At 53.0% G+C, this 20,479-nt stretch overlaps 12 protein-coding genes across 12 annotated transcripts; 4 read left to right on the plus strand and 8 right to left on the minus strand.

Annotated features, from left to right (window-relative positions):
* Positions 1–70: 70 nt before the first annotated feature.
* Z520_03037 (uncharacterized protein) lies at positions 71–277 on the minus strand (the record flags this gene model as incomplete). The annotated part of the gene is made up of 1 exon (XM_016773550.1): positions 71–277. One exon carries the CDS (start codon positions 275–277, stop codon positions 71–73), a length of 207 nt encoding a protein of 68 aa, XP_016635607.1.
* A 28-nt stretch (positions 278–305) lies between these two features.
* Positions 306–1,565, minus strand: Z520_03038 (uncharacterized protein; the record flags this gene model as incomplete). The annotated part of the gene is made up of 1 exon (XM_016773551.1): positions 306–1,565. One exon carries the CDS (start codon positions 1,563–1,565, stop codon positions 306–308), a length of 1,260 nt encoding a protein of 419 aa, XP_016635608.1.
* Positions 1,566–2,019: 454 nt separating this feature from the next.
* On the minus strand, positions 2,020–4,334 carry Z520_03039 (uncharacterized protein; the record flags this gene model as incomplete). Its single annotated transcript, XM_016773552.1, has 3 exons — positions 2,020–3,113; positions 3,165–4,161; positions 4,221–4,334. 3 exons carry the CDS (start codon positions 4,332–4,334, stop codon positions 2,020–2,022), a joined length of 2,205 nt encoding a protein of 734 aa, XP_016635609.1.
* Positions 4,335–5,678: 1,344 nt separating this feature from the next.
* Positions 5,679–7,397, plus strand: Z520_03040 (uncharacterized protein; the record flags this gene model as incomplete). Its single annotated transcript, XM_016773553.1, has 3 exons — positions 5,679–6,272; positions 6,422–6,506; positions 6,559–7,397. The coding sequence occupies 3 exons, from the start codon at positions 5,679–5,681 to the stop codon at positions 7,395–7,397; spliced, it is 1,518 nt and encodes a 505-aa protein (XP_016635610.1).
* A 438-nt stretch (positions 7,398–7,835) lies between these two features.
* On the minus strand, positions 7,836–9,884 carry Z520_03041 (uncharacterized protein; the record flags this gene model as incomplete). The annotated part of the gene is made up of 4 exons (XM_016773554.1): positions 7,836–8,712; positions 8,803–9,061; positions 9,141–9,266; positions 9,350–9,884. The coding sequence occupies 4 exons, from the start codon at positions 9,882–9,884 to the stop codon at positions 7,836–7,838; spliced, it is 1,797 nt and encodes a 598-aa protein (XP_016635611.1).
* An 843-nt stretch (positions 9,885–10,727) lies between these two features.
* Positions 10,728–12,305, minus strand: Z520_03042 (uncharacterized protein; the record flags this gene model as incomplete). Its single annotated transcript, XM_016773555.1, has 2 exons — positions 10,728–11,377; positions 11,576–12,305. 2 exons carry the CDS (start codon positions 12,303–12,305, stop codon positions 10,728–10,730), a joined length of 1,380 nt encoding a protein of 459 aa, XP_016635612.1.
* A 513-nt stretch (positions 12,306–12,818) lies between these two features.
* Positions 12,819–13,779, plus strand: Z520_03043 (uncharacterized protein; the record flags this gene model as incomplete). Its single annotated transcript, XM_016773556.1, has 2 exons — positions 12,819–13,062; positions 13,115–13,779. 2 exons carry the CDS (start codon positions 12,819–12,821, stop codon positions 13,777–13,779), a joined length of 909 nt encoding a protein of 302 aa, XP_016635613.1.
* Positions 13,780–13,828: 49 nt separating this feature from the next.
* Positions 13,829–15,313, minus strand: Z520_03044 (uncharacterized protein; the record flags this gene model as incomplete). The annotated part of the gene is made up of 1 exon (XM_016773557.1): positions 13,829–15,313. One exon carries the CDS (start codon positions 15,311–15,313, stop codon positions 13,829–13,831), a length of 1,485 nt encoding a protein of 494 aa, XP_016635614.1.
* A 1,003-nt stretch (positions 15,314–16,316) lies between these two features.
* Positions 16,317–17,195, plus strand: Z520_03045 (uncharacterized protein; the record flags this gene model as incomplete). The annotated part of the gene is made up of 3 exons (XM_016773558.1): positions 16,317–16,429; positions 16,475–16,805; positions 16,857–17,195. The coding sequence occupies 3 exons, from the start codon at positions 16,317–16,319 to the stop codon at positions 17,193–17,195; spliced, it is 783 nt and encodes a 260-aa protein (XP_016635615.1).
* Positions 17,196–17,925: 730 nt separating this feature from the next.
* On the plus strand, positions 17,926–18,351 carry Z520_03046 (uncharacterized protein; the record flags this gene model as incomplete). The annotated part of the gene is made up of 1 exon (XM_016773559.1): positions 17,926–18,351. One exon carries the CDS (start codon positions 17,926–17,928, stop codon positions 18,349–18,351), a length of 426 nt encoding a protein of 141 aa, XP_016635616.1.
* Positions 18,352–18,665: 314 nt separating this feature from the next.
* On the minus strand, positions 18,666–18,995 carry Z520_03047 (uncharacterized protein; the record flags this gene model as incomplete). Its single annotated transcript, XM_016773560.1, has 3 exons — positions 18,666–18,753; positions 18,814–18,923; positions 18,981–18,995. The coding sequence occupies 3 exons, from the start codon at positions 18,993–18,995 to the stop codon at positions 18,666–18,668; spliced, it is 213 nt and encodes a 70-aa protein (XP_016635617.1).
* A 529-nt stretch (positions 18,996–19,524) lies between these two features.
* On the minus strand, positions 19,525–20,156 carry Z520_03048 (uncharacterized protein; the record flags this gene model as incomplete). Its single annotated transcript, XM_016773561.1, has 2 exons — positions 19,525–19,809; positions 19,917–20,156. The coding sequence occupies 2 exons, from the start codon at positions 20,154–20,156 to the stop codon at positions 19,525–19,527; spliced, it is 525 nt and encodes a 174-aa protein (XP_016635618.1).
* Positions 20,157–20,479: the final 323 nt, after the last annotated feature.

Genomic DNA, 20,479 nt, shown 5'->3' on the forward strand with positions numbered 1-20,479 from the left:
TCGACGAATACCCGCTCCATGTCCACAAGTATCTCTCCCTTAGAAAGTGCAAACCCATATCCAATAAAGCCTAGACGGCGGCATTCGTCCTTGGGTTCAGTTTGTGACTCACAAAGTCTCGCTTGGTAGCCGCCAACTCAACGTGCGTCGACTGCTCCGAGATGATCAAGGTGATTGAGGCGACCTCATCAGAGTAATGCTTCGCAGCTTCCAACTCATTCCATGAAAGCAGTCGTACTGCTCCGAGAAACGCAATGTGGCTGAGGGTCTGCAACATTTCTCGTAGATCTCCGGGGTCCGTCCCTTCACTTTGACCGTTTCACCAGATCCTCCATTTCTCGCAATGTCTGTACATGGGCGAGCTTGGGTTTGACAACTCCGCTCTCCTGTTCACCGTCTGCCATGGCTCCTTCAATGTCATCTGGAACCACAGTCACAACGCTCTCGGTGACACTGTCCAACTCCTTTGTCTGTTTCCTTCTCTCCCATATCTCCAATCCCTTGTTGATACAGGCCGCTATCAAGACAAGCACAGAACTCACAATGGGCCCCCATTGGCCGATTGCCATACTTGCCTCGTTCGTCGGCAAGCCCCCTCGTAACAAGGTGACTTCATTCATGACAATATTACACACCATGAGCGGCAAACACAAAATATCGATGGCCAACCCCAGGATCAACCATGGGATGACGAACGAAGACAAGCCCAACTTCCTGAACGACCACTTGGCCCGATGCACGTAGCCAAGCAGTGCGAAATACCCACCATACCACCTTTCCATACTCGCCTTGTAAACCGTTTTAGTAAATTGCTCTCGGTGGCCCGGATGAATCAGGTAGCTCATGACCAACTTCATACACAGAGTCGATGGAGTATGCTCCTGTACGTCAATACTGAGCGCCGCGTAGGCCGCAAACTGGATCGGTCCGACCAGCACATATGTGAGTGTCCTGTACTGTGAATTGTTCAAAATGCTGTGGGGGATGGCCATGACTTCAGATGCCTGCCTCATCGGCTTCGTGATGTTGAAGCAGCTGTAGCTGCAGTTCGCAAAGTCCGGATTCATCCATTTCTGTATGGGATACTCCAACAGCATTCCCTGTGGAGAGTAACAGGCGGGTTCAGGCGGGTCCAGCGGCGTATCGAACAGTTCCGACCTCCCAAAGATCAGGCTGGTGCCTACCAAAAACCCCCAACAGATCATAACAACCCGGGCGCGTGTTCCTCTTAGTGTGGAACTCCAATGGATAATACCAATATAGGCGAGAGCACCTGTCGATAACACTGCCCACGCGGCCATGATATCCAGGTCGAAAATTCCTGTTTTGCTGGTCACCAGAGCCATGAGGTGGACTGCCGAGGCCCCTGCGTACGTGAGCGCGCTGACGAGGGCCCCGATGATGAGCCATTCTGTCCTGCGACCGAAGATGGCGAAAACCAAGGTTACATAGTATAGAAGACGAGGAAGGAGACCGTAGGTGCCAGAAATTGGATAGACGCAGTTGATTTCGGTGACTGGGCCTCCAGAGCTGTTGTTGTATATGGTCTCAGAGAGACTAGACATGATCTCCAGACGTGCGCTCAAGAGACTTTGAGCGCGGATTGAGTTGAACCAAGATTTGCAGTTCTTTGCTCATTAGAGCTCGTCGAATCTGGTCGCATCGTTGTCACGGTTGGCTGTTTCGCATCTGCGGCACTGTTGATGAGCCGTCTTGGGCGACAGATCGAAGGGCGCAACTATTGGGAGACAACGACGAGGAGGATGTCGGAAAAGCTGAATGGGAACGACGTTAGCGATCAGCACGTTTTGGGGGCGATCTTGGTTGGCGTGGTTGGGAGCGGAATACGAGTACGAGCAGCCTCAGCGAACCTTGTCAGTTTCCATTGGTTGCATCTTCAGTGCCACCCGTGGCTTTGTCCCAAGGTATAATTGGACATAGACGGCCTTTAGTACCTAGGTACATCCAGTATCATATACGAGGTACAAGAGATACAACGTGCCAAACATGCTCTATATCTCACCCAAGGACTATATCCTCCCATTTAGGCCCGGGCTCGAGAGCCCTGTCCAACGCGCCTGCCAATATCCGCCCCAGCCCTTCGCGGTAATATATATCGTCTTTCCTGGAGACCAACATGACAATATAAACGCCATAATTCCTTCTCGCCAACAAGTCCTCCACGTCATCCGGTAATGTGCCTTCCCAGATAGCTAATTCATCATCGGTAAACAGACTCACCCTGGACATGACCAAGAAATCCAGCGGCGTCCCAACCCGGTGCATCCAAGCCGCATCAAGGTCAATAGTGCCACACCACAATCCGTTCCGATCAGCAATCCCTGCTCTGATCAGTCCAGGGTCTGCGGGGGCAGGTCGTACAGTCGATAAAGCGCTCGGGCCAGTAAGTCTCTTTCTCAGGGGTGAAATGACTGATTTGTGAATCAGTGCCGGTGAAGTGAGTTTGAACTGCACTGTGACAGTCCGGAAGTGTAATAAAGGAAGCATAGTGCTCAAGTTGTGACGCGACATCGGTCCAAGGTCCTGAGGGAAGGGTATAGGTGGTGGTATACGATCGTAGGCTTGTTTGGGGAACGAATGGATGCCGTCGGCCTGATCAGCATGCCATTCAATCCACGAGCGGGCCACCTCGGTGAACTTCCATTGTATCTCCCCCATCCAGCCGGACCACGACCAACTCGGAAACCCGGGTCGGCGAATCAACCTTTTCGTCGACTCCCATAACAAAGACGGATCCATCATTGTCTCCAGTGTGCCATAGAATATTTTATCTGCTATCCGCTTTTCCAACACCAGCTGCACCCCTTCGAAGGCGTTCAGGATGTCGTTGGGGTTCGTCAACTCTCGTCGGGTGTATAGCTCCACCGCTGATGTGAACTGAACAAAGGGTTTCTCGCGGAAGATTCTGGTCGGCATGTCAATCGAGTCCAAGGACCAGCCGTTGGATCGCGGCATCTCCATATCTTCGCAGAAGGTGGTCCGCCGGCACTGATAGTATATCCGTCCGTTCACGAACAGCAGACACCGCCTTGATAGCATTCTCTCCTGGAAAGTCCAGGCACGAGAATCCCATTGTGAGGTTGAAATGTAATCTGCAAGCAGAATATGAGTATCCGACACAGAATTTCGGGGTCCAGACTTACCTTCAGCGAGATGAGACACCATTAGCCGCAAGCCAGGCTTGACCTCTTCGATCTCTTGATGGAATGTGCGAGATTCTTTTCTTACTCCTGGGAGACCAGCATTCGCATCCTTGCCCGAACCTGCCACCACGGTCAGAGCAGCTCTTGCATACACCCAGTCGTCATGATATTGGAATCCATCGTCATGCAACAGTGCCAAGCTATCCGTCCACAGATACTTCTCTCCTAGCATTTTGGTGAGCTTGATGGCGTCCTTGATCGTGCGAGGAAGCTTTTCCTTCTCGAGCGCACCCGGTTGTGACAGTTTCGGCAGGTTTTTAGAGGTCGTAAACAGCTGGGCAAAGTTTTTGCCCCAAAGATAACTCAAGGCGACATAGCGGGATGACTGGGGGCATTCGACAATGCACATCTTGTCCACATCGATCGCCCGAAAGACATCCTTTGGTTGTCCCAAGAGATCGGGGTGTACCAGTGACTCTTCACACTCCATCCCGTGGTAGGTCTCGCAATCGTGGAGCCATTGACGAAGTTGGTGAGGATCGAGCAGGTCAGGAGAGGAGATTCTGCGGCCGAAGAATTCTCGAATTGGAGCGTCGTCTGCAAGAAGGACTATATATCCATCTTTGAATGCTTGAGGGTCACTGTATATCAGTAACCGTCGTGTCCTAGGCTTGAATATATGTTCTCCAGGGCGATTGGGATCGGGTCCTAAATCTTCCTGCCCGTCCACCACCCATCGTGCATAGCACAACGGATCATCGTCGGCGTGGAGACTCGGACTTCGTTGATCAGAAGGACGGTCGGCTATCTCGAGCACCAGGCGGCAGTGAGGGCAATGGGTTTTATGGCGAATGTGGGACAGCCTGCCCAAATATCGAGGCCGATGCGTCTTTTCAAAGTCACGGGCATCATCTTGGATATAGAACGACTCGAGGTTTAGATCTAGACGAAGGCAGGTGTCGCAGAGGTAGGATTGTTCTGGGGGAGTACGATCGTCCTGCAACGCCGTTAGCGAGCCCCGAACTCTGTGAGGATTTGGGCAGGGGCAGAGCGCACTGCTGCTTTGATCCAGCTCGAGGGAAGACGTCCGAGATGTCTGAACTTTTTAGTCAAATTCAGGATCGAGGTGGAATGAGAACCAGAACCCTCTGCAGGCTCAGGTGTCGACATCTGGGTGCATTTGGAAGGTTTGTTTCCAGATCGCAGTAGTGGGGACCTAGAAGGTGATTGAGATGGGGAAGGAGATGGGGAAATCGACAGGGAGAGCGTTGGGCACTGGAGGCGATCGCTTGCTGCCGTTGCTGCCGACGCCGGGTCCTTTGCTGCAGCCTGGGAGCGGGAGACTGCTGCACCTACAGAGCCCAGAGAGGGGCTCAAGGCCGAACTGGACAGGGCCATTGACAGAGCCGCAGCCTGAGCTGCGATGGGCGGGAGAATGTTAAGACTACAACTGAACCAAGTCCAACTGCGGTGCAAGATTATAAGATTATTTCATCCTTACCAATATCTTTGATCTAACTACCTAGGTAGGTAGGTACGATCCCATAATTATTATTTCCCTCGCAACCGACAAATCCTCCAAAGCAGCCCAGACACCCACCAGATGATGGCCTAGGTAGTGGGCATGGAATCCCCCTCGCCGCAGCCCCCCCACATTGCTCTCCTGGAAAACACCTTGAACGGTGCCAAATCCGTAGGGGTGGTGGTCCTGGTGGAGCCGCTGATGGGCTGGATGAGGCTATTGTGAAACAAAAACGACTGGCTGAAGCATCTGTTTGCCTTTCTCAGCTTTCCTGCCATTATGGGCCTCAGTGGCCTAGCATCCCCGGCAGGGTCCGATGCCTGTCACAGCCTCTATGGCAAGGAAGCTGCCACATAAGGCCGCCCATTCGCCTCAGACATGGCGAAACTCGGTGCCTCATTAGGCTCGCCCCCAACGACAAACGCAAAACGGGAGCTACGCTTCGGCCCATCGCCCGGGGCAGCTGCCCGTCAAAAAGGATTCCAGTATCGGATATTTCCCCCTTCAAGGGCTTATTGTCGAAAAACCCAGTACTGTACACGGCTTCGTGACTTTCTATTCATGGCTGATTTCGTGATGAAATCAAAATGCACGAGAGCAACCACGTCGTCTTGGATGAATGCGCAGGCTACAGTGCTTGGATTGACTCTGCAACCGCTTAACACGAGCCAATGCCCGGATTGGGGCTCAACCCGCTGCATTGCGCCAGTTCCGGCAGTGAAGGCCAGGATGTTGGCCTGATTTCCCAATACGAAATGCATCTCCATGCCAATGGTGTGCACCTTGCCTCCAGGTATATATGGCCTGCCTTACCCCTTCAGCCGTAGGGCAGAACAACCCATCGTTCGATTCTTTTCGACCCTGTGCTTCAGCCTCACGAGAAACAAAAACTGCGGAAGTCGCCAGTTGCGAAGCGCGTATCATTGAGCGCTCCAGTCCAGAATGTGACTGGACTCCTTGAGGCTTAACCTAGGATTCGTGCACACATCAAAATGCGCTGGATTGCCAATTTCAATGACTTGCAGCTTGACATTGTCGGTATCATTGCGGTGCTGGGAGAAGGATCCATAACTCGAAATGCTCAAGTAACAAGCCTTTCTTGGTGGTCCACGGTACCTAGGCTTATGCCAGCTCCGCACGCCCTGCTCGAACCTGAACGGAAATACCGCCTGCCTACAGCTGCTGGAATCGTCGCCGGAGCGTATAGCGGCATGGTGAAAAAGGAAATCAACTTCTTCGCCCAATTGCTGCACCCCGAGCCTCTGGAAGATTACCAGGTTGAGCTTGTCCAGGTTACGCGAAAGGTTGCGCCTGCAGGACCAAAGACACTTCGTTCATTTGGTCCTAAGAAGTATGGTCCGCTGTTCTGGGTTTCGATTGTCGGAAGTGCCATGGCTCTGGCTTTAATCGCGCTCTCCATCTATTACCACGATGGCTTCTCCTTGTTGGCTACCATCATGCTGTCGATGGTGAGCTCATTCGTGGGATTTGGTACTCACTGGAGTTTGGTCTTCCAAGAACCGAAAGTGGAAAGGGAAGGGAAAGGGGTTATACCTCGCTCCGATGTCATTATTTACTATCCCAATGTGAGTCCGCGGCCATCGTGGTTGCTTTTCTCTTTGGCGGAGGCGGTCGGACAATAACAGCTTCTCGACGGAAGTCTCGCCTCACCCGGGACATTATACAGGTTGACAAGATCCGCATCGAACTTCCTCACTTATAGACTGCTTATTAGGGATCAATTCGAGTAATTCGGCCGGGCTCCGAACATATTGCCCGCCTGTATTTCCAGACGGAGCATGCACAATATGTGATTGACGGTAGGCTGTCGCTGCCATCAAAGCAGGCAAATACTGACCTACCTCGAAATAGACACTCCGTATCGTACCCTGGCCCTGTTCTCGACTGTCATGCTTATGACAGGAGTGGTGTCTCTGGCGAATGCATCCAACATTCTTCAAGTGGCCTTCGCTGCTTCGTATATCTTGTTGAACGTCCTCTACTGGGCTGTCTCTGCCCTAAAACCTTGCAAGTATCATTGGCAGCATGAATACAAAACCGAAGTCATGCCGATACAACATCTGCAGAATCAGGAACCTGACGGACTAATCGTCATCGGACGGGTCGAGGAGTTCAAAAAGAGGGTCAGAGATGAATGGCGTCGATTCCAAGAGGCCTGGATATTGGAGAAAAAGCGAAGTGGGGCCTACAAAAGAGCCGAGACTGTTTTCGAGAAGAACAAGGAGGCAAGAAACTTCACCGGCGCGCTGTGGACTGCCATCGTTCTGACCGGCACGTCTCAATGGCTGAATGAAGCAACCACCATCGCACCGATGAACGCTGCCTGGAAAGAGTGGCTGCGCGAAGCTGGCGACCAAGTCCGACCCAGACTCGAGGACGGTGACAGTCCTGGCAGACCCAACGATGAATGGGACGGTCGGTTCGAGCCACATCGCCGGCCGCGTATTCTGACGGGCCTGGACTGGAGTTTCACGCCTGCGACCAAAGAGAACCTGGGATCTTCTTCCCGCAAGCGCCGAATCAAGATCAAGTCCTGGGATTACCAGGGCCGGCTCACCGAGATCCTGCGCAAGCACGCGCCCCAAACGAGGCTGCCCCTTCCAGACGAGATCCCCGGGGAAGACGCCTCTGCTGCCGCAGCGGCTTCGGAGAAGGACCGCTTGATACCTGCTGTGGCTGAGGAGGTGTGAGGTATGTTTGCACGGGTCTCTTTCTGGACGACTTTCCATCCAAGACTGTTCCTTAAGTGGTACGACAGTATCACTCTGGGAGTGCTGAGCCTCATTTCCTGTGTTATTGTATTTGGGAAACTTCATGTTGCACCTCAGCCACTTTTTGTCGTTGTTGGTTGCACGGCGCGTTTCTGGGAGTCAGATGTGATCACCATTAATCAAGTAGCTCGCCGGCTTTAATTGAACGAGATTATGACTTGAATAAACTTAAACGCTCCGGTCCGTGTTTTACATACCTAGAAATCAAGCTCTGCCTCCCGTTCCACCATTCCCCTTCTCCCATGCGAGGATGCGGATTGCTTATGAACCGACAACCCCCCTCTCCATCCATCCATCCATCCATGGCACCTCTCGAGGTTCCTCACCCCTCTCCTCCTCTACCCGGACCTGTGGCGATCACTCCTCCCTCCCCAACACAAGCCGCCACGCCACGGGCTCGACCTGCACGACCACCCCTCCGTCATCGTCCGCCGTGAAGACAAAGTAATCCAGCGCCTCGAACCCGTAGGTTTGCAGATCAATCCCCGTCCACGACTGGCAACTACCCTGGGGGAAAAAGAGTTGCGCGTCAAAGGCCGCGAGTTCCGCCGCCGAACTCGTCTGGTACACGGCGCGCCAGGCCGTCTGGTTCCCCGACCCGAGGTTCGTGGGGTAGAGGCGGATGGCGGTGGTCGTGTTGGTGTCGGCTCCCCCGAGGGTGGCGGCGTAGGTGCCGAGCACGTCGACGCCGCGGGCTGAAAAGGTCGAGACGGCGAGGCCGTAGTCGTCGACGACGAGGGTGATGGTGCTCGTGGTCGAGTTTGTCCCGCTCCCGATCCCCGGCGAGGACGGGGAGGTGTATGTGCCCGCATACCTGTGCGCGGCTTCGCTCGTGGCGGCGTGCGCGACCGGTGGCAAAAGCGCCCGCACCAGCGTCGAGAAGAGCACCTGGATCGCGGCGATGGAGCTGTCGGGCCCGGCGAGATTCATGGTCATGACCAGGTCGTAGTCCGGCACCAGCGCCAGGATCGCCGTGTAGTCGCCCAGGTTGCCGGTCTTGGTGTAGAAATCGACCACGTGCCCGTCCGCAGTGAGGTTCGCGCCGCGCGCGATCTCCCACGGTGCCCCGACGTAGACACCGGCCGACGAGGTGAAGGTTCGGGGTTTCAGCCACGCGCGGGCCTGGGCCGGGGCGAGCAGGGTTTTCGTATTCGACGACACCGACGACGACGACGATAGGATCGCGGCCCCAAGGGATAGGAGGTCGTTGTTACTCGAGTAGATCCCGCCCGAGCTACAGCACCGCAACGCATCGTTAGTCAGGGGCCATTGCTTTTTCTTTCTGCAATCCGCCCGGGGGGAGGGGCCACGGGTGAGACTTTACCTGTTCTCGTAGCCCAGAGACGTCCCCCACCAGCTGGTCGCGGCAGGAATGAACCCCAGAGAGCTGTTAGCGGGAGCACCGACGAACGTGCGGGTGAGATTGGCCGGCGTGAAGATGGCGTCTTCGAGGTACACCGCGTAAGTCTTCCCGCTGACGTTCTCAATCACTCGACCGAGGAGCGAGTAGCCGATGTTCGAGTATACCGGAGTCGTGAAGGGTGCGTAGACAGGAGGTCGTCGACCGAAGTTGTCGAAGAAGTCTAGTCACATTATCACGCAGAGTGTCAGTCAGTCAGTCAGCGGGCACAAGGATTGTGGTGCCAGAGGCCAGAAACGAACCGTTCCAGGTGCATCCCGGAGTTCCAGGGACTCCGCCACAAGAAAGTGAGTCTTGGGATTGAGTCAGTGGAGGGAGGCCAGTCTCTTCGGTAATGCCGGGCACATATGGGATAACGTTGTTCGTGACTGCAATTCGCTCCATGGTGTCAGTCAATTTCATCTCCCATCCCTCCCCTACTCCGCCGGTCTCGAGTGGTTTATATACGCACGGTCTGCACCGATTCCGCCCAGATGGCTCATTAGAGCATCCACAGTGACAGATTCCCAATCGACGGCCAGTAGAGAGTCTTCTTGGCTCTTATTGGACATTTGCGCGAGCCGGGGGACATATTTCGTGATCGAATCCGCTAGGTCAACTTTCCCTTGCGCTTGCAGCTGGAGGATCGAGAGAGCCGTCAAGAGCTTGGTCGCACTGCCGATGGAATAGACCGTGTCGCCATCAACATTGTGCGTGCCACTCTTGTTGAATACTGGCGGGGTGTAGTGGAAGCTCAGCAGAGGTGCTGACTCGTGGACGGACCTCACGCCCACCGAGAGGGCCGTGGCATTATCGAGTGAGGAGGAGCTGAAATTTTGGAGCTGAGCAGTGATGGCCGCGAGGACCTGTTGCAGCTGCACATTCTGCGTCAGGTTTGTTGGTGAGGGTAGGATGGGGCCCAAGGGTGGGCATTGGAGTTGAGCTAGGAGAAGAGTGAAGTGGAACGAAATGAGTAAATTGAAGGTAAGCCACGATATATGAGCCATGGCAGGGAGGTTAGAATCGGGTGCTGCGCAGAATGGGTGAAATTCTAGATGCTCAGGATCGTAGGGATTGGACACCCAACTGTCAAGAGGATTGTATATGTCGTGAACAGTGCATGACCGAGATGAGCACACAAGCCATACTTATACAAAGTAAAACAGGGCTGCCTGCACAGCCGTCAAAGCCACTGCGAACGTCCACGTTGTATCTTCTGCAGGAAACATGTGCAGAGAGTTGACGCTAGACCAGGTAGGAAAGACTGTGGTCCTGGGAATAGAATCACAGCCAAGGGAGGATGGGCCACCATGGACATTGTCCAGACTTGCGACTCATGTACTTGACTGCGTCTGGGGAAGAGAGCGAGGAGATGGGTAGCCATGCTCGGGTTCATAACTAGATGGGCGCTTTGGAGACAATTTGCCTTCCGGTAGCATGACGAACCCCGCGTGTGGCTGAGACCGATGACAACAGGCAAGTTGGTGAATGAGCTGTGGATTTTGAGTTCCTTCAATGAGAAGAAGATCGAAGGGATGAAGCCCGCGACACACTCGTGACACTGCACCACGAGTGATAGTGAGAGGATGCTCGGATGTCGGAAACCGCACCGGATGGGGAAAGGTCGGCAAGGCTGCGCAAATGGAGACGTTGCAATGAGTCTGTCAGAGTCTGGGGCCGCAGGGCACGCGAGATTGCTGTATGTACCGTGGATGCGTGATCCGTGAGTTGATTCCAGGCACCCAAACTGTAATGCGCAATCCCAGATCAGGATGAAAGCTTCTTCCAACCTTTTTTACTTGAAGAGTTGTATACTCACTTTGAATGATGACAAACGGTGAAACCCATCTTCATTCCACAACTTCCAGAGTCTCTTGCCTGGTATGCCAACGTTGGGGACTGGTTGTATCGTATATGAGATATGTGACGTCCACAAACGTCTTTCCAGCTTTGCGATAGTTCAGTCCAGCAAGCACATCGTAAAAGAGCATCGGCCCGCGATCAGGGATTCCAGACGGATCTCCTTCTGGGCCAAAGGCCGCCAGGCCCTCTTCAAGTTCCATCACTCTTGTCGCAACACGAATCAGTTCGGATCTATGCCATAATCCCTCCTTGGCCCCCGTCAGATGCATCAACTCAAGGGCTTTCCTTCGGACGCCAGATTCCCGACATTTGAGTGCTGTAAGGTAGAGCGGTGCCAGGAAGGACCCTTCAAAGGAAAAGCTCCTGGCTTCATCTTTGAGAGGAAATCTCGTCAGGCCTTCCTCTGCCGCAAGTACAATCCCCCTAAAATCCTGCAGGTGCTCTTCGTGGTTCATCTCCGAGGGATCGAGACTTGCACAGGCGCCGAACCGAGTGGTCAAGTAGTGGGTTCTTAGTATTAGATGCGCCTGCGAATGTTGAAATGCACCCATGGCTGGTTGTGAAACAATGTGTTCCAGATTCCTTCGCCAACTTTCCAACAGAAGCAGGGCAGCTTGTTGCTCCCCCTCAAGCGAAGCTTTTGTCGCAGGTAGGTGTGCCATGGTCGAATTCGAATGCACCTGAAAGACCTGCAGTCTCAAGCCCTGAACAAGTTCCGAAATCTCGTGTAGGCAATCCCTTGCTCCTTATATGCTGTTGAATTCCGGAAGCTGAGCAGAGGTAGACAGCAGCGAACCTTTCGGAGACAGCCTTGGTAAGCGATATCCAAACATACTTGATAGAAGCCAAAGTCGATTGAACACTTTCATCAATCTCATATCTATCGAAGCTGTTCCAGACACGGGCTGATTTTTGATAGTTTCTGCGACCATGCCACATCCCTTGGAGATCAGCGAAATTGCAGTGTTATCGTTCATTCGGTAGAATTCAACGCAAATGAAGATGACGCATGAGAGAAGAGCGACGTGCGCGGCTTGCGGCGTGCATGGCTCCTGCAGCAAATGCGACAATGCCGAGATGGATTTGTTGTAGTATCGTAGAGCTTGTCGACAGTGAGCACAGGTACATTTTGATGCATGATCTGAAACACCCGTTTGGCCATGTCTGAAAAGATTGCCAAGTGCAAAGATTCCGTTGCGGACGGTAGGGTCTGTATCAGCGACCTGGAGCATCACGTTCTGCCATAACTCCGTGTCAAAAGCGCCGCCCAAAATCGATGCGATTCTGTGGGTGTAGAAGCTGTAGGCTTGCCATTCTGACTGTGTAGCACGAAAGGCCGAAAGCAAGGATGAAGAGGTGCTGAGGTGTGGAGGAGTAGTCGCTTTGGAAGGGATCGCAGGAACTTCTTGGACCAGTGATAGTTGATAGCCCTCACAATTTCTGCCTGCTTTGACGCACCTCGCGCACGAAGGCCTTTCGAGACTGCACTTCACCCGACGCCGCTTGCAAGTCAGACACGCTGTGCGAGTCTTTGGGCCATGCCTGCCAAGGTCATGAATAGCCATAGCATCGTTCTTAACCATTCAACAAAGAACGCGAAAATATACAAGAAATGCCAGGCGGTCTACGCGCTGCTTGGTGAGGCAGTGTGCGCGGTAGAGTAGCACGAGATCTCGCCAAAGCCATCACCCTCACCTACCGCTCCATAGCCGGCCCGTTTCACTAGGCCCTGATGGGACCATAGCGGGTTGCCTGATGCAAGCTGGGCATTGCGGTCATTTGCAGCTTGGACGCCCTGCGCGTGACGACCTCGGGGCTCATGACTAACTATATGCTCAATATATAAAGAAAGAAAGCAAGACTTACTACACTTGTGTTATCCACTCGAGTAGATTCGGATCGCAGCAATAAGCTTTGATAACATGGTAATGTGTAAGTTCGGACATGTCCGTGCCAAACGCCCATAAATAGGCCTTCAATCCTGTGTGATTGCGACACGAACGAGGAAAGACCAGGGACCGCTGGATTGCAACAGACGACCATCTAAAGACTTGGGTTTGTGGCATTCTCAAGCGACGATGTCTATCCCTCAATCCAACGAGGAACGTTTGAAGGCGAGGAAGCCGTTGCCCACTCCTCAACCCGCGTATCTACCTACGGCCGGGTCGCCCTTGACGGTCAATCAAGAGTTGTATCAGTCGATCCAGCAAAGCCCCAGAGAACTTGTCGAGTCATTTGTCTTGCCTATCCGTTCAGGTCGTGCTTGGAAAGCTCCAGCTAAGAGTATTATCCGGATCAGCACGCCCGAAGGACCTCAAGTCGGTAGGTAAGGGCAACTTCGGTAGAGGTATCTGGGTTCTGACAAGTCCTGTAGGGGATTTGAATATATGGAACGCGAATAACCCTCGCGAGAGGTTTTGGGCCTCTCGGACAAAACAGCTCCATTCGTCACACGTTACAACGTATGATCGTCTCTGGTCCTGCCTACCGTATATGCGTCCATTGTGCACCATCGTCGCCGATTCCCTTTCCTGGTATGGAGTGGATGAGACCGGAGGGAGAGTCCACGACCTCCTTGGCACCAGATGTGACCCTTATATCAATACCCTGCTCTCAGGGCCCGAGGCATCGTACAACTATCATTGTCACTCCAACCTTACAAGAGCTATCCTGCCTTTCGGTCTCAACGAATCAGATGTTCACGACGTGATCAACTTGTTCCAGGTAACAGGCCTGGATTCGCAGGGGAGATATTTCATGAATCCGTGTCCTGCTCAACCGGGCGACTATATCGAATTTTTTGCGGAACAAGATCTCCTGATGGCTCTGTCAACATGCCCTGGTGGAGATCTTTCCTTGTGGGGCTTTGGGAGTGACAGCGAGAAGGAAATGATCAAATGTTGCAGGCCACTGAAGGTCGAGGTGTTTAGACTGGTCGGGGAGAGCACTATCTTGACGGGAAAGTGGCAATTAGCTCAACGCCCAGACTATCGGGGCGTCCATGGTATGACAGTGCCAGAGGGTGAAGTGAGAACATAGTCCAATGTGTCGGTTTCGGCTAGTGAGCCTTGCGTAGCCAGAATGTGTTTCAGCGACCGGCCATTTCTTGCTGACCTGTTGTACCTGTCACTTGACTTGGCTTGTTAAAAACGACGTTCATCGCATCTTCAAGGATTGCAAGCCCTCTATTGATTTCCTCGTGCGAGATAACAAGTGGAGGAACAATTCTGATAACACCGTCTCCAGCGGTGATGACTAGGAGACCTCGTTCTCGTGCAGCAGTAATGATCTCAGTTGCCTTGTCCTTTGCCGAGTCGGTCAACTGATATCCGACAATAAAGCCCTTACCCCTGACCTCGGAGAGGACGCCCGGGAACTTTTCCTTCATGGTCTCGAAAGCGCTGAAGAAGAGGGTCGACTTAATTCGAACTTCTTCCTGTAGTTGGGCCTTGGCGAGACGGCCAAAGACGTGATGAGCAATTCGACAGGCAAAAGGATTGCCGCCGAAGGTCGTCCCATGGTCGCCCGTCTTGATGTACGGCGCCACGGTCTTGCCTGACACGAGGGTTGCTCCAATGGGAATGCCGTTCCCCAGGGCTTTGGCGGATGTCAAGATATCGGGATGCACTCCGGATGCAATGTATGCCCAGAGATCTCCGGTCCTTGACAAGCCACACTGAATCTCGTCAAAGATCAAGATCGCACCAACTTCATCACACCGCTTGCGGAGGGCTTGGAGAAACTCAGGTGTTGCAACATTGACACCCCCTTCACCCTGGATTGGTTCAACGATCACTCCTGCAGTGTTCTCGTTGATCAGCTGCTGGACGCCCGCAACGTCGTTGAACTTTCCATAACGGAACCCAGACAGCATGGGACCAAAGGGGGCCTGGTATTTCTTATTGGGAGTGGCTGAGAGTGACCCATAGGTGCGGCCGTGGAAAGAGCCATGAAATGACACAATATCTCTCTGCTTTGACTCGGGATCTTTGGCATATGTGACCTTTCGAGCAAATTTTAACGCAGCCTCATTGGCCTCGGAGCCAGAGTTCGAGATGAAGACTTGAGTCAAAGGCGAGCCGGGCGACTGCTTCTGTGTCTCCTCAATCAGGGATTTAGAGAGTGTTGGGGTCCAAGGATTGTGATAGAGGTTGGATGCATGGATCAATCGCTGTGCCTGGTGGGCAATCAGTCTTGTGATTTCGGGATCATTGTGGCCCAGAGAAGTAACTGCTATGCCAGCGGTGAAGTCTAGATATTGTCTGTTTTCATTATCGTACAAAGAGCACCCTTCTCCCTGTACCATCATCGGTGGGGGGCGAACGTAGGTAGGGACCATGTAAGGAGTAGACTGATTCAAAAAGGTGGCCGTCGGCGAGTCCGAGGAGGGATCTGGGTTGGGCACAGAGGTTTCATGCCGAATTTGGGTTTCATCTTGAATGGGGATGCTGGAAGAGGTGGGCACAGCAGCGGCGCTGGCATATCGTCGCCAACTAAGTGAAGCTCGCTGTGAGGGAGCAGCAAGCTTGGAAAGCTGGGCGCATGCCAGTCTCTTGCTCAGTGAGAGCGCCATTGGGGGGTAACGATGACGGCAACGACAACAATATCAGGAACTTTGCTCACTCTGCGAGAGCAGATAGGAAACCAGTCTATTAAGGAAGACACCACGGATTTGTCAAGGTCTATTGGAGAATTTTCTTCGAGTCACACTGAAGTCATTGTTTTTTCCTGGATCTTTTTTTTTTGGAGGCGCAAATGCGGGGAAATCCGGCGTAGCGAGGCGCAGGGCGTGAGGCCAATTGCCGGCGCCATCAGTGTGAAGCATGGAAGGAGGCGGACCTCACCAGTGCATCCCTCTTTTCGTCTCCCTCGAACCTTGACACTCACCCTCGAGACCTTGCTTCCATTGATATTATTGACATCGGCCCTGTCATGGGCTCAATCTCCATCTGAGACAGCTGCATTCCAGACCCAGGAGAATCGCGAGGCCCTCAATGCAGGTTATGCAAGGATTCCCCCACCTATCCATCATGCGGTTGAGAAGACGACTGACAAGTCCTTCCACTCATCTCAAATGTCACCTCGATTTGAGTGACATATCCCGAGCTTGTCTCAAGACATAACCGGTCTATCGGGCCTCCTTGCAATATTGACTGCATCCAATACACCGGTCCAGCCTTGATATACTCAAGTCCCTGATTCAGATGAGCCATCAATTTCTGGTGCCTGATGAAGGTTGTTCAGCGGGTTTCGCAAGGCGAAGTCTTCTACATTATGCAATATGGTCCAGGACGTGACACATGTCCAGATCGAACCAGAAGAATCGTGCTCTAACCTCTATTTTTTGCCCGATTTCATTCCGAACTATCTGTCTGATCTTGTTTTGTCTGAGATTGTTTACAATAGGATGGACATGCCGTGGTAAGCTTGAATGTGGTGAGCCCCTTTTGTCCTGTACTCCTGTTGTTTCTCGAATGATTAAAAAAGACTCGATTTCCCATCCCATCAAGGCTGTATCACAGCTCATCACCTCAACACATACTTGGCCTGAAGCAATTTCCAAAACACATTCCGCCATGAAGTCTTTTCTCTTTGCGCTCGGCACTTGCATGCCCTTTGTGGCCGCCAATCCGTTCGGTACCGGCTCCTTCTTCGAGCGAGGTGTTTGTGCTGCAGATAACTGCGCTAGGTATGAACTCACGATCTTGCTTTGGTCGAAGCTAACGCCTGTTAGAGCTGTTACGGGCTCAGCAGGTCAACCAGCTCTTGCGACCCGACACGCAGATTGCTCTGCTTTCTTCAGTCCAGTTCCTACTCCGACAGTGCCAACCTACGCTTCTGCTTGCAGTGGAGCTGCTCGCTATAGCAGTGCTTGCTCTTGCCTCGGTATCACGGCACCGACGTATACTTGTGTCAGCGCAGCTCAAGCGACCAACATTGTCAACACCTTTGCTTCATTCTTGACTGCTCCGCAGGCTGCAGACTTTTCGACAAAGGCGAACGCACTGCTAGCGGATAACTTCACTGACACCAGCGACTCCATTAATTGGTTGGCCGGTTACCCAGTAAGTCACTGTCAAAGGATTTAACATGAGTATATACTCACAAATGGGTAGCTTGGTGGCGTAACATTCCCAAGCAAGGCCGCGTTCATTGGCGGACAAGGAGCACAGCCACCGATCCCGACCCTCACCACGCTCGATATTTTCTTCTCTTGCAATAAGATCGCCTGGCGATGGCTCGCACAGGGCATCGGATCCGGCCAATATGAGGTCAAGGGTATGGACATGTTTACAATCACACCGGCGGGCCAGATCAGTCAAGTCTTTTCGGAGTTCAACAGTGGAGCTTGGGCAGCAGATCTCGCCGGTGCCTCGTCGCCTTCAAACTCATCAAGCACCACGACGACCGCCACCACCACCACCAGCGCAATACCAACTTCATCGGTGGTTTAGAATGAAGGTCTTTTGTGGATGGCCCTCGTACCGTGGGGATGGAGATTGGCTAGATCTCGTCCTTGATTGGGACCTTGGTATTTTCGCTTCTTTTCAGTGAGAAGGCGTCACAGAGCAGTAATGCCTTTAGACTGTTGCCTGAGTCTTCAACTCTGAGCTTAAGATAATCCAATTTGCACTTGAACCTAGAATTTTCCAATTTTCGAGGTGATATTCTCGCGCCTCTTCTACTGTGGCGTACCATTGCTGGAGTCCCCGAAGAACAGCCGGCCGGTGCAGTTTCCGAACACTCGCTACTAGTAGCTAGAGTCCTTTTCTGTCCATTTACCTCATCCGAATTTCTGGTACATTGCCCAACCTGCATACCAATTGTTCACAACTGTGAGCCAACCCTCCGCACACCTGCTGAATAGGACCAAGACATCATTTATCCCCCATCATTCAACCAGGAAAAGAGCAGGAAGAACACCACTTCTCTCCTCCTCCGTTGAAGTCCATCACCTTTCTGTCCCGCCACCAACCCCAAGAAATGAAATACGCCGCCACATACCCTCTACGCCCGCTCACCCTCTGCGCCGCTCCCCGCGCCCACTTGTTCACGGCCCTGCGATTAATCTCGATCTCCAGGCCAAGCTCACATGTACTTCCGCGTTCACGTGGGCGCAGCGGCGCTCGACAGCTAAGCCATGCGGCACGACTGAGGAAAGACGATCCGTTCAGCTTGCGCGGCATGGCAGCCCCGCCGCGGCTGCCCAAGGAGGAGCAGGAGATCTTCGAGGCGCTGCAGCGGCAGTCGACGGGGGCGTTCTCGACGCCGCGGCCACAACCGCCGCCGCGGATCAATCAGTCGCCCGACTCGTCGGTCTCGGAGAGGGACGACGCGCAGGCCACGGTTGACGAGCGCGTCGACAGGATAGCCTCAGCCTCAGCCTCGAGCAACGGTGTCGGTGTCGAGGAGCAAACGGGAGCCCAGCACGTGATCGAGGCAAGCGGTGCAGGAGAAGAATTACATCCCGACTCGGTGAGACGGGCGCAGCCCGAGTTTGAAGGAGAGAGGAATCCAAAAACTGGGGAGGTTGGCGGTCCTAAGAATGAGCCGCTGAGATGGGGGCCCAGCGGAGAGTGGACATATAATGGGAGGGCTACAGATTTTTAGAGCGGGAAGATGAGACGGACGATGTGATTCAACACCGAGTATGGTTTATTGTGTCATCTTAGCCTCATGTTATCCGGTTTGAAAGTCGTGTCCATCGTTCCCCCGGTTCAGACCCACGTTATTCTCTGACCTTTCAAGTTTTCTGTGATTGTATACCGCGGATGTCCATTGCTATCGTGACGAAAGGTATCATCAAGCTCATGAAAGTCTGGAATGGTATAACACATCAAGCTCGTGAATTGAAAGTGGCTGAAGAGTCCCCTGTAAAAACCCAGGCAATGCGTTCGGATGTTTAGACAGCCTTTGGACCCTGATCATTGCGTCTTGACCTCGCTGTCCTGCTCGACGTGGATGTGCTCGTTGGTCTGGAGGACGCCGACCTTGTCTTCAGGGAATTCGACACTATCGGCCAAAGAATGTTAGATTTCCGCTGCAGAGAGCACCCGAACGCAGAAGACTTACGTGAAGCCCTTGATCAGGGTGAATTCGTGCTTGATGGTTCCTCCATCGGCCCTGGCCTTCTCCTTGGCCTTGTTGAGCTCTTCGGGAGAGGCGTTTTCCTTAAGGGTGACCTTTGTCGACGTGTCAGTAATGGTCAGATTGACAGAGAAAGAAGAAAGCGTACGTACGTTGAAAAGAGGCATGTTGATTGCGGAAGTGGTGTGGAAACAAGGGAGCCTGATTCGACTGCGGCTGCGGAATGCAAGGGAATGCAGAAGCAGATCTGGGAAGAGAATTGTAGATCGAACTGGAGAAGCGAACAGGTCTAAGGTTTATGAAGAAGAGAAAAGAATTCGCAACTTGGGAGAGTGATTCGGTGTGGTGAAAGATGAGAAGGTCGTGTGAGTTGTGAGTTGGAGGGGTCGTGTCAAGGAGTCCACGCAGTCCCTCTATCGATAGCCCACGAGCCCAGTCCAAGTTCACAGAAGAAACTGCAGTGACGCAATGACGCAATAATCGGCCTTCGCCGTCACCGTCGCTGAATAACCTGGAAGGCATCAGTCGCCTTTCATTTCTCTGTTATCATTCAACTACTAGGTACTTCATCAGTTTCTTATTCCCAGATATCATGTGATGAGCTGAGAGATGTGTTGGTCTGTGCTGCAGAAGTCGAGCACTGGTCCCCAGCTGCCATGGATCCAAGTCGACTTCCGTCATTCTCTCGGATCAAGTTCAGTACTGCACGAGTTCGATCAAGTACCCATCAGGATCCTCGACGAACCCTACTCCAGTGACGGCCTTCCAAAGCCCCTGGTTTCTCCCCTTCTCAGGCATCTCTGCCCCAGTGGCCCGCGCTGCCACTTCCAGACCTTGCGGACTGCCGGGCTGTTTGAGGACTTTGACTCCCTTGTCTTCCATTCGTTTCATGCAAGCTGAGATATCTGGAACCGTGAAGCAGAGCTTGATCAGGCCAAACCCTGGGTGCTCGTTGGCATTGGTTATGTGTTTCGAGGAGTGCTGCACCTGGATTAGCTCCGATGGCATAAATGAAGCTTCTAGGCCCGGCACTCTGCCCGTCCAAATATCTGCTACGATGTCGTAGTTCGTCAAGGGGAGTCACGTACCTCCGACCAGATCAACTCCAGCACGCCTTCTCTCGCCAGAAACGACCTGCCTGTCGCGGTCCCATCTGGGCCCGCAGCCCCTTCAGGATATCCCACAAAGCAAATCTTCACAGTCTCAAACTCCATACGTCCAAGCTCTTTCATACCCAGCACATCCTGGTAAAAGTGTAAGGATCGCTGGAGGTCAGAGACTCTTATGCCGATCTGGTTGAATTTGTAGTTTGCGGTGGGCGACGACATGATGAGCAAATGTACATAGATTGCTTGACTAGGTACGCAAGTTGGGCCTCTTCCATCGTCGAGTGTTTATTCTATTATACTCTCTTGCCTAGGTATTCATTCAATAAGTGGAGGCGCATTCAGCCGAGAGGCCGAGGCTACGAGTACCCTTTCCTTGATAGTCTTGGAAGCCCAATGTGAAGTCCTCAGAGGACTTGCAGGCTTATGCCAAAGAACCAAACATTGTGCACAGTGGTTCCTCGCTGAAGAAAGAGTGGTAGATTGCAATCCAGTCCATCTCGGGTCCCCAACCTGGAAGACTAGTCCTTTGGAGCCAAGGTTGA

Source organism: Fonsecaea multimorphosa (assembly GCF_000836435.1).
Source record: "Fonsecaea multimorphosa CBS 102226 unplaced genomic scaffold supercont1.4, whole genome shotgun sequence".
Taxonomy (NCBI): domain Eukaryota; kingdom Fungi; phylum Ascomycota; class Eurotiomycetes; order Chaetothyriales; family Herpotrichiellaceae; genus Fonsecaea; species Fonsecaea multimorphosa.